The 11,610-nt window shown below is 40.8% G+C and overlaps 1 protein-coding gene across 1 annotated transcript in view; it reads left to right on the top strand.

Annotated features, from left to right (window-relative positions):
• Window positions 1–3,534: 3,534 nt before the first annotated feature.
• Window positions 3,535–11,610, top strand: part of LOC104942518 (high affinity cAMP-specific and IBMX-insensitive 3',5'-cyclic phosphodiesterase 8B-like) — a gene marked incomplete at its 3' end in the record, with an annotated part of 12,279 nt that continues 4,203 nt past the window's right edge. The window contains exon 1 of the mRNA XM_010767745.1: window positions 3,535–4,621. Coding sequence (XP_010766047.1) covers window positions 4,340–4,621 — 282 coding nt within the window. The remainder of the gene's footprint in view (window positions 4,622–11,610) is intronic.

Raw genomic sequence — 11,610 nt, 5'->3', positions numbered from 1 at the left:
AGTACAACTTTCGCGGCCTCAGCTAGACCCTTCTCAGCCACCGTAGTGTCGTGTCAGGTGGGCGTGTCGTGTAGTGTCGTGTACTGTCCGCGGCCGCAGCTAGACCATATTGAACTCATGGTACCTACACCGTCACACTGACATATACCATTGTATTATTACCCTGAAGTGAAATAAGTATTTGATACTGGAGAGTTTTTGTTTTATTCTTATCTAAAAACAGAGGGATGATAGCTCATATATAAGACTTCAAAGGTCTTTTATCTTTGAAACTCTACATCAGAATGTCCTGATTTTTTCTGAGTGACTAGATGGGGTGTCCTGCTATCATGTGCGGGCTGGCTAGGTTTTCCCGAGTGGAGGCTGGCTTGACCGCAGTGTTTATGTGGCTTAATTTAGGACATTGCTTGTTGTATCTGCCAAATGGTTTACATAGGGTACTTCACCTTGACTGTTAGTTCTAGGCTATTCTCATATTTGTCTCTTCGTTAATACACAAATGAACACGGTTGTATATTTCATACGGGTGCAACGGGCATGTACAGTTTTAAAGGAATACAATATGGCTGTGTACATAAGGGCTGGTGGTGTGATGTTTATGTCGATCTAATAGACTTCATCTTGTGTAAATATGTTCATTACTTTAATAGTTTCATCAAATCCTTATCATCATACAACTTCCCCTTTCCCTAAAAATGTAACATAGTCAAATTGACTCGGAGTATACGCTAAACTTCAATCTTTTGGCCTACTTTCTACAGAAGTTCAATTTTACCAAGGTCCTTTAATTTCTTTTTTAAAATATTTTTTTTTTTAAATACCACTACTGCTATATACCTGACTGTAATAGGCAATCTTCATTACCCTGATTAAAATTATAAATCCAGGCTCCATGTTGCTGATAAAGAACTTCAATGAGACTTTTACTCGCAATTTAAGCACTTTATTATAATTATTTGTATTTATTATGACCTGCACACTTTAGCAGTCCTCTGGTCCTAAAATGAGGACACTAGGGCCGCCCGGACACCATGCCTGCTCTCAGCCGCTCAGAGCAGTCCAGAGGCCGGGAGCAAGTCTGCCCGCTCCGTACCTGAGGGACACCGCTCAACTCTTTTAACACACTTACAGCTTTGCATATGTATGTTCATTATAGACAGTTTATCCGCTATCCTTTATTATTTTGTTTTGATACAGAAGGACACAACTTCGTGGCTTTAAGTAAGACATGAGTGGACTGTCCTTAGAGGAAAGTGCTTTATTACCCAATGGACAAAGAAAGGTAAGCAAAGTGCTGCTTCGTTCTTCTTGTGGAAAAACTGCAGTAGTACAGGCTTCTCATGGAACTTTAATCTGACTCTATATCATTTTCAAAGGGGTTCATGTTCGGATCATTTATCACAACTGAAACACTGCACATCTACTCTGCTAGTTACAACTCATTAATCAAGCAAAACAAATACAATTGTGGACAAAAGTTTGTGGCAAAATGTTTATTTTAGATAATAAATCCAATCAAGAAAATTTTCCCACCATTACTTTATAATAATCTGAAATGTTTCTGTCAGTTACTCATATAGTCTCAATGGGTTAACATGGCTTTTTTGGACTGCTTAGGTTGAAAAGAGCAATACAAACTCCTTAAATAAATGCCACAACTCTAAAGCTCTCTAATACCTCTTTATAAAAAATCATATTTGGAGTTCATTCATGTAAATGGGACTGTGCACAACCTTTATTAAGGTTGATTAACATAGCAAATTGTGTGTGCATAGTGGTATATTTTGTGTATAGTTCCTTTCTTAAAGTTATACTAGTGGTTTGACAGATTGCCAACTAACATCTGGATTTTGTAGCCTAAAGTATACATAGATGGTGAACTCTGACATAGATGGGGATATTTTAGGTATCAGCCTGTACAACATATTTAAAACTTGTTTGATGAGGTGCTGCCTTTTATATATATATATATGTACAGTATACAGTCTGGGTGCTGCTGGTCTGAGCAGTGGTTGAACATGTGACAGCCGGCCACAAGGGGGCTGTCTGCAGTCCCAACAGGAGATTATTTAATAGTACTAAGCAATATGTATTGTATACAGGGCTGTCAAATACAAATACACTCGCAGAGAACAATTTGTACTTAAAATGAAATAAGCATTAACATGTGAACGTTGCTATACTATTGAAAATGTCAGTACAGGTAGAATCCCTGGATTGACAATGATCCTTAACATAATTACAAATTACTTGAAGTATCATGGTAAAACAACTCAATGCAGAATAATGCTCGCTGTCAATGTAACTCTATTTAATACTTATAGTGTAGTATACATTTTTGTTGTCACTTCCACTTGTTATGTGGCTAATGTTTACTTATACAAACCAACATTGGCATTCTCTTGATGTTTTGTTTTTGTCCATCTGATTCACTCTCATTTTAGCTCTGTTTTGGTATCCAACAACTCCTAAGGGAAATATCTGAGTCTTTACTTTAGCCGCTAAATGCTCCCCCAGCTAACTGTGCAGAGCAGGTGTACAGAGGGCTTATCAGATATTGAAGCTGAAAGTGCCTTCCTTATGAGCAGTAGACCAAAACAGTAAAGCTGTGCATTTCAAAAACCAAAACAATGAGTTTAAAGATCATAAACTGTTCTATACAACTGCGCAGAACTGCAGACTTATGTGATAAAGGTTGACCAGGTACCATGGCCAGCCCAGATTGATGCCAAGCTAGTTAGCCCCGAGTAGGGGCCAGGAAGTGGGAAAGTGATGTTTTGGCCCGCTCTACTTGTATGTACTGTCCTGATTTGGCGACATGGCTGGTGTGCTACCATTGCTTTTATTATATTGCATTTGCAAGTGTCACTGTCAACTCATTTTTGTTACTGTTTTCTATTTATTTTTAAAACGTGTACTATACTTCCTTGAGGGGTAACCAAGAGCACTCTGTCTAACTACGGGAGCCATGTTGACTACAGAGGCTGGGGGGCAAAGATTTGACTGTGATTGTTTAAACGTATTGACCCCCGCAGTGTCAAAGCAACCCCTCTTGTAATAAGTAAAGTAGAAATTACTTAAATGAGTAGAGGTACCATATGGTACAAATTATTGATCTGAAACTATCACTTTAATAATTGCCAATTTGATAATCCATTTTGAGTCTTTTTAGGCATACATTGACTATGTAGCTTCTTAACTGTGTGTTCTCTTTGTCATATTTGTTATTTTGCTGAAGATATTTGGGTTTGGCCTATGGTGGTCAGACAAAACAAGCAGTTTGAAGACATCAATTTCTGATTTAGGAAATGTTTAACGCTAACGCCTCCGGTGGACAAAAAGGGATCACTTCTAATATTAACTGACATTGTATGGACCAAACTGTTAGGGGTCCCATGGAGTTCCAACAAGCCGTTTAGGACAGAGAGTGAATACACTTACTAACAGAGCTGCTGTATGAGAAACCAATGTGATTGTGGAACATTGAACAATGTAAATCTATTTTAGTAGACCTCAACAATGGAATTATGATCAGTGATATGGCCATGTCATGGGTCCTTTTAAGATTAATTGAGAAACTTCGTCAATCCGAGTCCTCCAAAACGGAACACACACATTTTGGAAAAAACTAATATACTATTTTAGTATATCAAGCAATCTCAAAGAAAGTGTAAACTAAAGGAGAAGAAAGTGTTTTTTCATAAAGCCTCCATTAGCCGTATACTTCTTTGACAACATTGTGTGTAATTCGCCACAGTGAGGCTTGAAATGACCCCTGGAGTCAGAGCAGGGTCTCAGGGGAGATAAGAGGGTCATGATGGAGAAATATAATGTTAGGGAGAGGGGGGAGAGAGGGATGGACCGTGGCCAATGATCTGCAAGCAGAATAACTAGAGACACAGAGGAGATTTGATAAAGCAAGCAACTCTCCACAGACCAAAAACACGAGCATGTCTCAGAGGATGAGGCGATGAAGAGCAGCCAGGTGGTTTAGTCCATTTAGCGATTTTATTCATTAGCCGGGTAATTTCATAGATGCACAAACAGGCCATCAGCAAGGTTTACACTATAGCATGAAACACCTTGTTTGTCCTGAATATGACATCGTTATCCAAGATCCTGCACTAGCGGAGGCTGAGGAGGATTGACGGGACGCATGATTGAAAGAATCACGTTTCCTCCCCCCTTGATGTGCTCAAACGGAGGTGTGTGGAGGAGAGAGCGATTGCCGATGCCCGGAGAAAACAGCCGCCTATGTGCAGGCAGCTGTGGACCAGAGGAAGGTGGTACCCGAGTGTTTATTATCCGGGATCTGACTCCGGAGGCGCGGCGCTGAGGCATGGGCTGCGCTCCCAGTATCCACGTCTCTCAGAGCGGGGTGATCTACTGCCGAGACTCGGACGAATCCAACTCCCCCCACCAGACCACCACCATCTCTCAGGGTACCGCGGCCACGCTACACGGGCTCTTCATCAAGACCGATGCGGCCGAGACCATCCCCTCCGTCCTCACCTACCAGAGTCGCCCCTCGCGGAACAACTCCTGCCGGGATCACAAGGAGAACAGCGTCGGGCACATCCGCATCGAGGCCGAGACGCAGACCAGCCACAACAGCGTCAAGGTAAGGTTATCTGTCAGAACACTGGCACAGCATCAGCACCGGGTCGTGAGTGGGAATCACACGTGAGGAGGCCTGTCGGTGTGTGTGTTTGTTACCGGAGGAGGCCCAATAAGCCTTCTGATCCGGTGCTTTAATTACAGTTCTGTAATGACTTCGGTTCAGCCTCCTCTCATTCACTGCCTCTATCAGTTCCTCCCTGCAGCCAGCCATCAGTCATGATGCTAGGAGGCTACATATGATGTGACAGTGATCTCATACATGTCTCAGTGCTTTCAATGTTTTTAAAGATTGCTCACAAAGAAGCAGGCAGGTGCATGGGCTATCAGATAAAATAATATTTAAAAAGAAAATGCCATTAGTTGGCCCTGACAGGATTTCTTTAGAGGTCACAATGGTAGCACTTTACTTCAACTTTGGCACAATAGTCACTATAAAACATTCATTTAACAGTGCATAACATACTGTATTGTAGTTGTATGCAAAAATTAGGAAATGTGTAAGTGTAAACAATAATAACTTCTCGTATGAAGACACATTTTATATTATTACACCTACTATATTGTAATTTATGTATTTACATAAGCTTCTACTGTACATATGGCTATTGGTGGAAGACATATTGTTGAGAAAAATGTGTATTCCACACTCAATCATACATTATAGTTCAATAATATTGAGTAAACCATTTATTTGCTTTCATGCTAAATAAAAGGCGTTATAGTTAAATGTATCCGTCAACAATTTTTGTATAACGAACAACTTTAATTTAAAAATTGTTGCTGTGTAGTACTAAGAGTACTGGATGAAAGTGTCCCTCACTCAATATTTGCTATAGGCCTATGTGTCTAAAGTCTAAATGCGTGCTATAATAAAAGCCTGTTTTCAGATTATTGTTTATTATCTCTAATTTATTATGTACAGCCGTGCAGCCCCAGGCAAAGGCTTCTAGAAGCAGAAGTCAGAGTCAGATGAGCAAATCAAATTGTTTTTCTCTTAAGCAACAAAGCACAGAGCACTCTCTGGTGTTCTTCACCTAAATTCAGATTACACAGGACAGTTCGCGGCAGCACTGTTTCAAAGTTAAAGTTAAAACACAGGGAGACATTGTCCGATTTGGCATGGACACCAAGCTTCACAAGCTTTTCACCTGGTGAAAATATAGTTTTTTATTTGCATAATGGCTCATTGCATTCATCATGGGAGCTGCTGCATGTTAAAGTCAAGTGTTTGACAACAAAAAAGCCTCAACTCAGGTGTATTAACTAACACTTCCCAAAACTTTCAACCACATCTCAAGGTCTTCTTCTGTTTCTGATGACAAATGAGCGATGTGCATGAAAAAGAAAAGTTGTGGAAAACCTTTAATAAGTAGTTCTTGAGATAGGATTGTTTTGCCTTTTTTATTGGTAAAATGTAAGAAAACGTTCACACACAAAAGTCAAGTTAACATGCTAAACGTTCCTCACTTAATAAAACCAAATTAATAAGTATTAATATGTTGGTGTGAAATCTGTGAAGGATCCATGACAGTGTCTTGTAGCAGTTCCATTCAGAGTGTGTGCAGCTGAAACCCCCGTCCAGAGATCATCAACTTGTGCAGTTGTGTACTCGTCCTGTCATATTATTTGTGTGCTTGTTGATGTATCTCTCTCATGAGGGAGCATGTGAACAGTTACTTTTTCATATTTATGATCCCCAGAGGATATAGACGGGTTTTGTTAAGAAGTAGTGTAGCAGATGATCATCAGACCCTCAGAAAAGGTTAACCCATTCAGGCCTACAGCTACAAATTATAACACAATGTTCTATTACTATAACCCTACGATTTTATTCAAAAATAATTGTACTTTTGCACCTCATATTTTAAAGGCTTTCTTTTTGACATTTGTGGATATTTTTCTTTAAGTATGTTTTTTTTTTTTTTTACTTTTGGCCGACTTTTAGACATTTTAGGCTCTACACGTTGCATGCTCTTTATTTCTGTGTGTGTGTGTGTGTGTGTGTGTGTGTGTGTGTGTGTGTGTGTGTGTGTGTGTGTGTGTGTGTGTGTGTGTGTGTGTGTGTGTGTGTGTGTGTGTGTTTTGCTGGTTATGTCAGCTGTTCCGTTATCCTCCCTCAGTTCCTTTCTATCTAAGAGGCTTCAGAGAGGATCAATGATTCCATTTATTATTAAAAGCCATCCGCCTTTCCCTACAGAATCTTGATAATCTGCCATGGTGTTGATCATGCACGTGTGTGTGTGTGTGTGTGTGTGTGTGTGTGTGTGTGTGTGTGTGTGTGTGTGTGTGTGTGTGTGTGTGTGTGTGTGTGTGTGTGTGTGTGTGTGTGTGTGTATATGTTTCTATAAGCACAAGTCATTTGTTTACGCCTCTCGTCAGTATGGCAGGAGTGTGAACAGTCCCATGTGAAGGAGCTGGTGTCCTGTACAGAGACACCCTCAGGGCCTCGTACACAAACACTGACTTATAAGAACTTACAGGGAGAGCATCATTTAGCACTTTTCTCAGCGTCATCGCAACAACCGCTATTTTAGACGCGCAAAGGTTAAGTGATCATGAACAATACAGCTTCTGTTTTTTAAAAGAAATGGGGCAAACTTGTGCTGGCAGGCACAGCTGCTCTATTCTGACAATAGCCCTGTAGAAAGTGACTTTTTAGACTTTTTTGAAGATAAAATTACACCATTTAAAATAAAAAATATGATCATAACTACATGCAGGACAAGAGACAAAATCCAAAACAGTGCAAGCTGTTGCAGGCCATTAAGAAACAGAAAAACAGTAGACTTAAAGAAACGTTTACATTTTACAATTATTTGTTTTTTTTGGTAGAAAATCGGAGATCTCTCGCTTCATGCTCGGTTTTCCAGGTCTTAATGAATGGTTATATGAAGCTAAGCTGAGTGTAAGCTACATGTAAGTTTGTATCCTTCTTCATGTCTGAAAAACTAGGCCAGTTACATCATTATTCTCACCAAGCAGTAACGCAGACTAATGGTCTTGTTTACATCAGTGGTATCATGCATGGTACACAATATTAGTATTCCTTTATGAAAATGTGTGTCTGTCATGTCATCTTTTTTCCAGCTGTTGTAGTGTGGATATAGTCTGAGTTTTGGGATGTAAGAGGGGGATGTGTGAGAGCAGGAATGTCATCCAGGCTGTGAAGTGGAAAATAGTTTGAATGTTGGACTGGGACAACTGTTTACTTGTGAAGAAGTTCCAGTAGGTGTGTGTTTACATGCATGTTATCTCACTGGAGCATAGTCTGAATGTGATATGCTTCCATGCTCTTTTTTGGTAATTTTGAAATATTGAATGATCAGTGCCAGGGATGGTAGCGCTTGAATATTTGAGTGGATTCTGCACTTCAAACTGAGGATTTGATCACTTCACAATTATTCAGATTTGGACTTTGACAAAATTTGACTTTCTCTTCACTATTATCTTGGTCATAGCAAAGTTATAGCGGACCTATAGAACATGAATTAAAAGGATAATATTGCCATCACTCAGATTAATCTAAGATCAGAATCAGATTCAGGTTTATTGCCATGTAAGTTTATACATATGAGGAATTTGATTTGGTGAGGTTCCCTCCCATGCCTCCATTGGACTCCTTTGTTTACTTCCTAACAAAGTGACAGCACTATGTAACACCCTCGCTTCTATTAGCTAGCACTTTGTATGTGATCGGCTAAGGGGCTGGACTGGTTGGTTGGCCAATCACACCAGAGCCGGCCAGCTAACCAATCAGAGCAGACTGGGCTCTGGTTTCAGACAGAGGGTGAAAAGAGGTGCTGCAGCACAGGCAGTATGATAAAAATAAAGAGCTTTTTGAAAATTAAAGCATGGAGACATGTCACAGTAGAGACACTACATACAAATATTAACCTGAAAATGATCATAATACTGTATGGCCCCTTTAAAGAAGATGACAGTAGCGGTGTGCAGGCTGAGGCAAAATTGAAGTCCATCAAGGCATTTCAGTAGGCCTGCACTGCAGATAAGACTTGCTTCAAAAACTGTGATTCACATAAACTCCTAGGCCATACAAAATAAATCAAATAACATGTCACTGTTAATATACAGAGGGAAGTGCCCTAATGCATAGGATCAGAAGACTAAGCACTGAAAGCCACACTAACGTCATACTGTATCATATCTACTCTCTAAACACTCTGGTGAGGTTCAAAGTAAAAGCCTCTCACAAGATCAACTCTTCTACAACCCCGCCTTGTCACTTCCTCGCAATGATTAGACATTGGCCAATAAATGTAAACAACTCTTTCTGTTCTCTAGCCATAAAGTAAACTCACTTGTCATCTTTATAAGCTAACATCATTGTAAACAGTGAAAACACCCTCAAAAGAATACATTAAGAATAACGTAACTGTGTTAAGTTTATTGCATTGTGAAGAATAAACTTCAATAAGATGGCAGAGCAGGTACAATGAAAGCAATGTTTAAACTGTCTTGTGTAATGTGTATATAGTATATGCAATGACATGATGTACCTGGGCCAGAGTCCTGCATCGGGTCGGGTACCCGCGGGTACCCGCAAAAAAGGTGATTTGCGGGTGGTATTTTTTCAAACGCTTTTTTCCGGGTTCGGTTCTGGGTAAAACAAAGATGATGCGGGTCGGGTTGCGGGTTTTGCATAATAAATATATTTAAATAATAATAATTTAGTTTAATGTTTAAATCCTCAGACCTCTCCCCCGCGGGACNGTCTTTTTACAGCCAGTTCCCCTTTGCGCTTGTAGGCCCAGTGAGCTGTCAAATACTACGTATTGTAAATCTCCGAACGTTTCAACGATGATTAATTTAGTCAGAGAGTTTAAAATGTAGAGAGACCAAGGGCTATTGTTTGGCTTTTTTTTTTACCTGCCAGGGCCTTAAAGTTTTAATCTAGTTATTATAGGAGTTACCCTCAGCTAGTCCAGGACGAGAAAAATATCCTCCTTGTTGCAGTTGGTTACAATAACTCTGGTCCGATTCAGACTCCTCGGCGTCTGAGAGGAGATGCGAAGAATGGTCGCTGTAAGGAGTTCGGTACCTTTCTCCCATGCCCTTTCTCTTTCTCGTTAACTTCCGCCCTCCTCGACTCCTATCCTCACGAAACATTTAGGTCCGATCCGCCAGGAGTATGCGAGCGGAGGAAGCTGAGGAGGGGAAGCCGAGAGGAGAGAGGAGGGAAGAGCAGGCGGTTAGAGAAAGAGAAACTCCTCTCCTCTGACGGTTCATTTTAAAGACGGACAATCCGTTAATGATGACGGGCACAGGCAGCCTTGTCGTGATGGCACAGATGTGTTGCATGACCACTTATATTTTACTTTTTATTCATTCACAGTGTTGTATATGAGACAATAACGGCTACAGACTGGCGGACACACACACACACACACAACATATATATTAGTAGGGAATATATATATATATATATATACCTATTATATATAAATATTACAATTTCAGAATCCAAACAGAGCACTCTCTAATACATAACGCTAACACTATCAGAGACTGGGGATATATCCCCCCCCCCCCTCTGGTCGCTACAATGAGGAAAATAAATTACGGGCCAAAAGTTTTATTTACAAGTATTAAAAGTAAGCAGAGGACACCAAACCAACAGAGACCTGTCTGTCCGCCGCATCTACGCACACACTGTACCACACACACACCTACACAGTGTACCACACACACGCTACAGCTAACAGCCTAACAGCCGTTGTGTATTTTATTATTTGAAGCACTAAATGGTTTTCGAAAAATATTGACTCCTTGTTTGTAGATATCTACTAAACTAAAGCAAATAAAGAGAGTAGGCCTGTTATACTGAGTTATATATATTTTACACACTGCTCTGCTTTCTGCACGGACCTCACAGCTGTTCTCACTGTAAACATCGCGTCGCGATGAGAGCAGTTAATAAAATAATATCCAGGGGATGCATGCAGAGCTGTCATTGGCTGAGATAAGTCCGGCCGTGCGTCACGACTCTTTGAAACATCTCTGTTCCCGGAAATGCATCTACGAAGGAGCCGTGGAGGACCGTGGTGGATCCATTAGTGTATCCTCGGTTATAGCTCTTCCAGAGAGCCTCTGTCCCAGAGTCCTGCATCGGGTCGGGTACCCGCAAAAAAGGTGATTTGCGGGTGGTATTTTTTCAAACGCTTTTTTCCGGGTTCGGTTCTGGGTAAAACAAAGATGATGCGGGTCGGGTCGCGGGTGTTGCATAATAAATATATTTAAATAATAATAATTTAGTTTAATGTTTAAATCCTCAGACCTCTCCCCCGCGGGACCGAGCATAATCATAACCTCTGCAGCGCATCTATCTGCTGCTGAACGCGCCACATTCTGAATGGCTGAGGTGAAGCTCTCTATAGCGGAGAATACAGCATTTTCCAACACTTCCTCAAGAGCGAAATCCAACGTCTGGGAGGCTTTTGGTGTCATCCTAGATGGAGAGAATAACCAACATCCCAGGCTTTTTGAGCCAAATATGCAACTGCGTGTGTTAATAATTGCACGTTTTCACTGCTTATATGCGGGTTCGGGTCGGGTTGCGGATCTTGTGCCGGCGGGTCGGGTCGGGTTGCGGAACTAATTGGCAATATGTGCGGGTAGCGGGGCGGGTTCGGTATTGCACGTCGCGTGTGCGGGGCGGGAGCGGGTCTTGAAAACAGACCCGTGCAGGACTCTGATGCATATACCATCAAACTTAAGTTCAACAATAAGGACTTCTCCATTTGAAATAAGCAGCATCATTTCTGTTGGCCATGTGACTAATTCACTTTTTTTTTTTAACAACTATAATCTTTAGTTTATTCAATATTGACCCTCACATCTCATTTTGTCATCTCTCTCTGTTATTTTCTTTTTTTTCCTTTCTCTACACAGAAAATAACCCTCAGCAATAGTAGCCAGGAAAGCAACACTCAATATTCTTTGACGTGGGCTTTGAGAATCCAGACAGTAACT

This window comes from Notothenia coriiceps, unplaced genomic scaffold (genome assembly GCF_000735185.1).
Source record: "Notothenia coriiceps isolate Sejong01 unplaced genomic scaffold, NC01 NC01_scaffold00004671, whole genome shotgun sequence".
NCBI classification, from domain to species: domain Eukaryota; kingdom Metazoa; phylum Chordata; class Actinopteri; order Perciformes; family Nototheniidae; genus Notothenia; species Notothenia coriiceps.
This window is presented reverse-complemented; position numbering and strand designations above follow the sequence as displayed.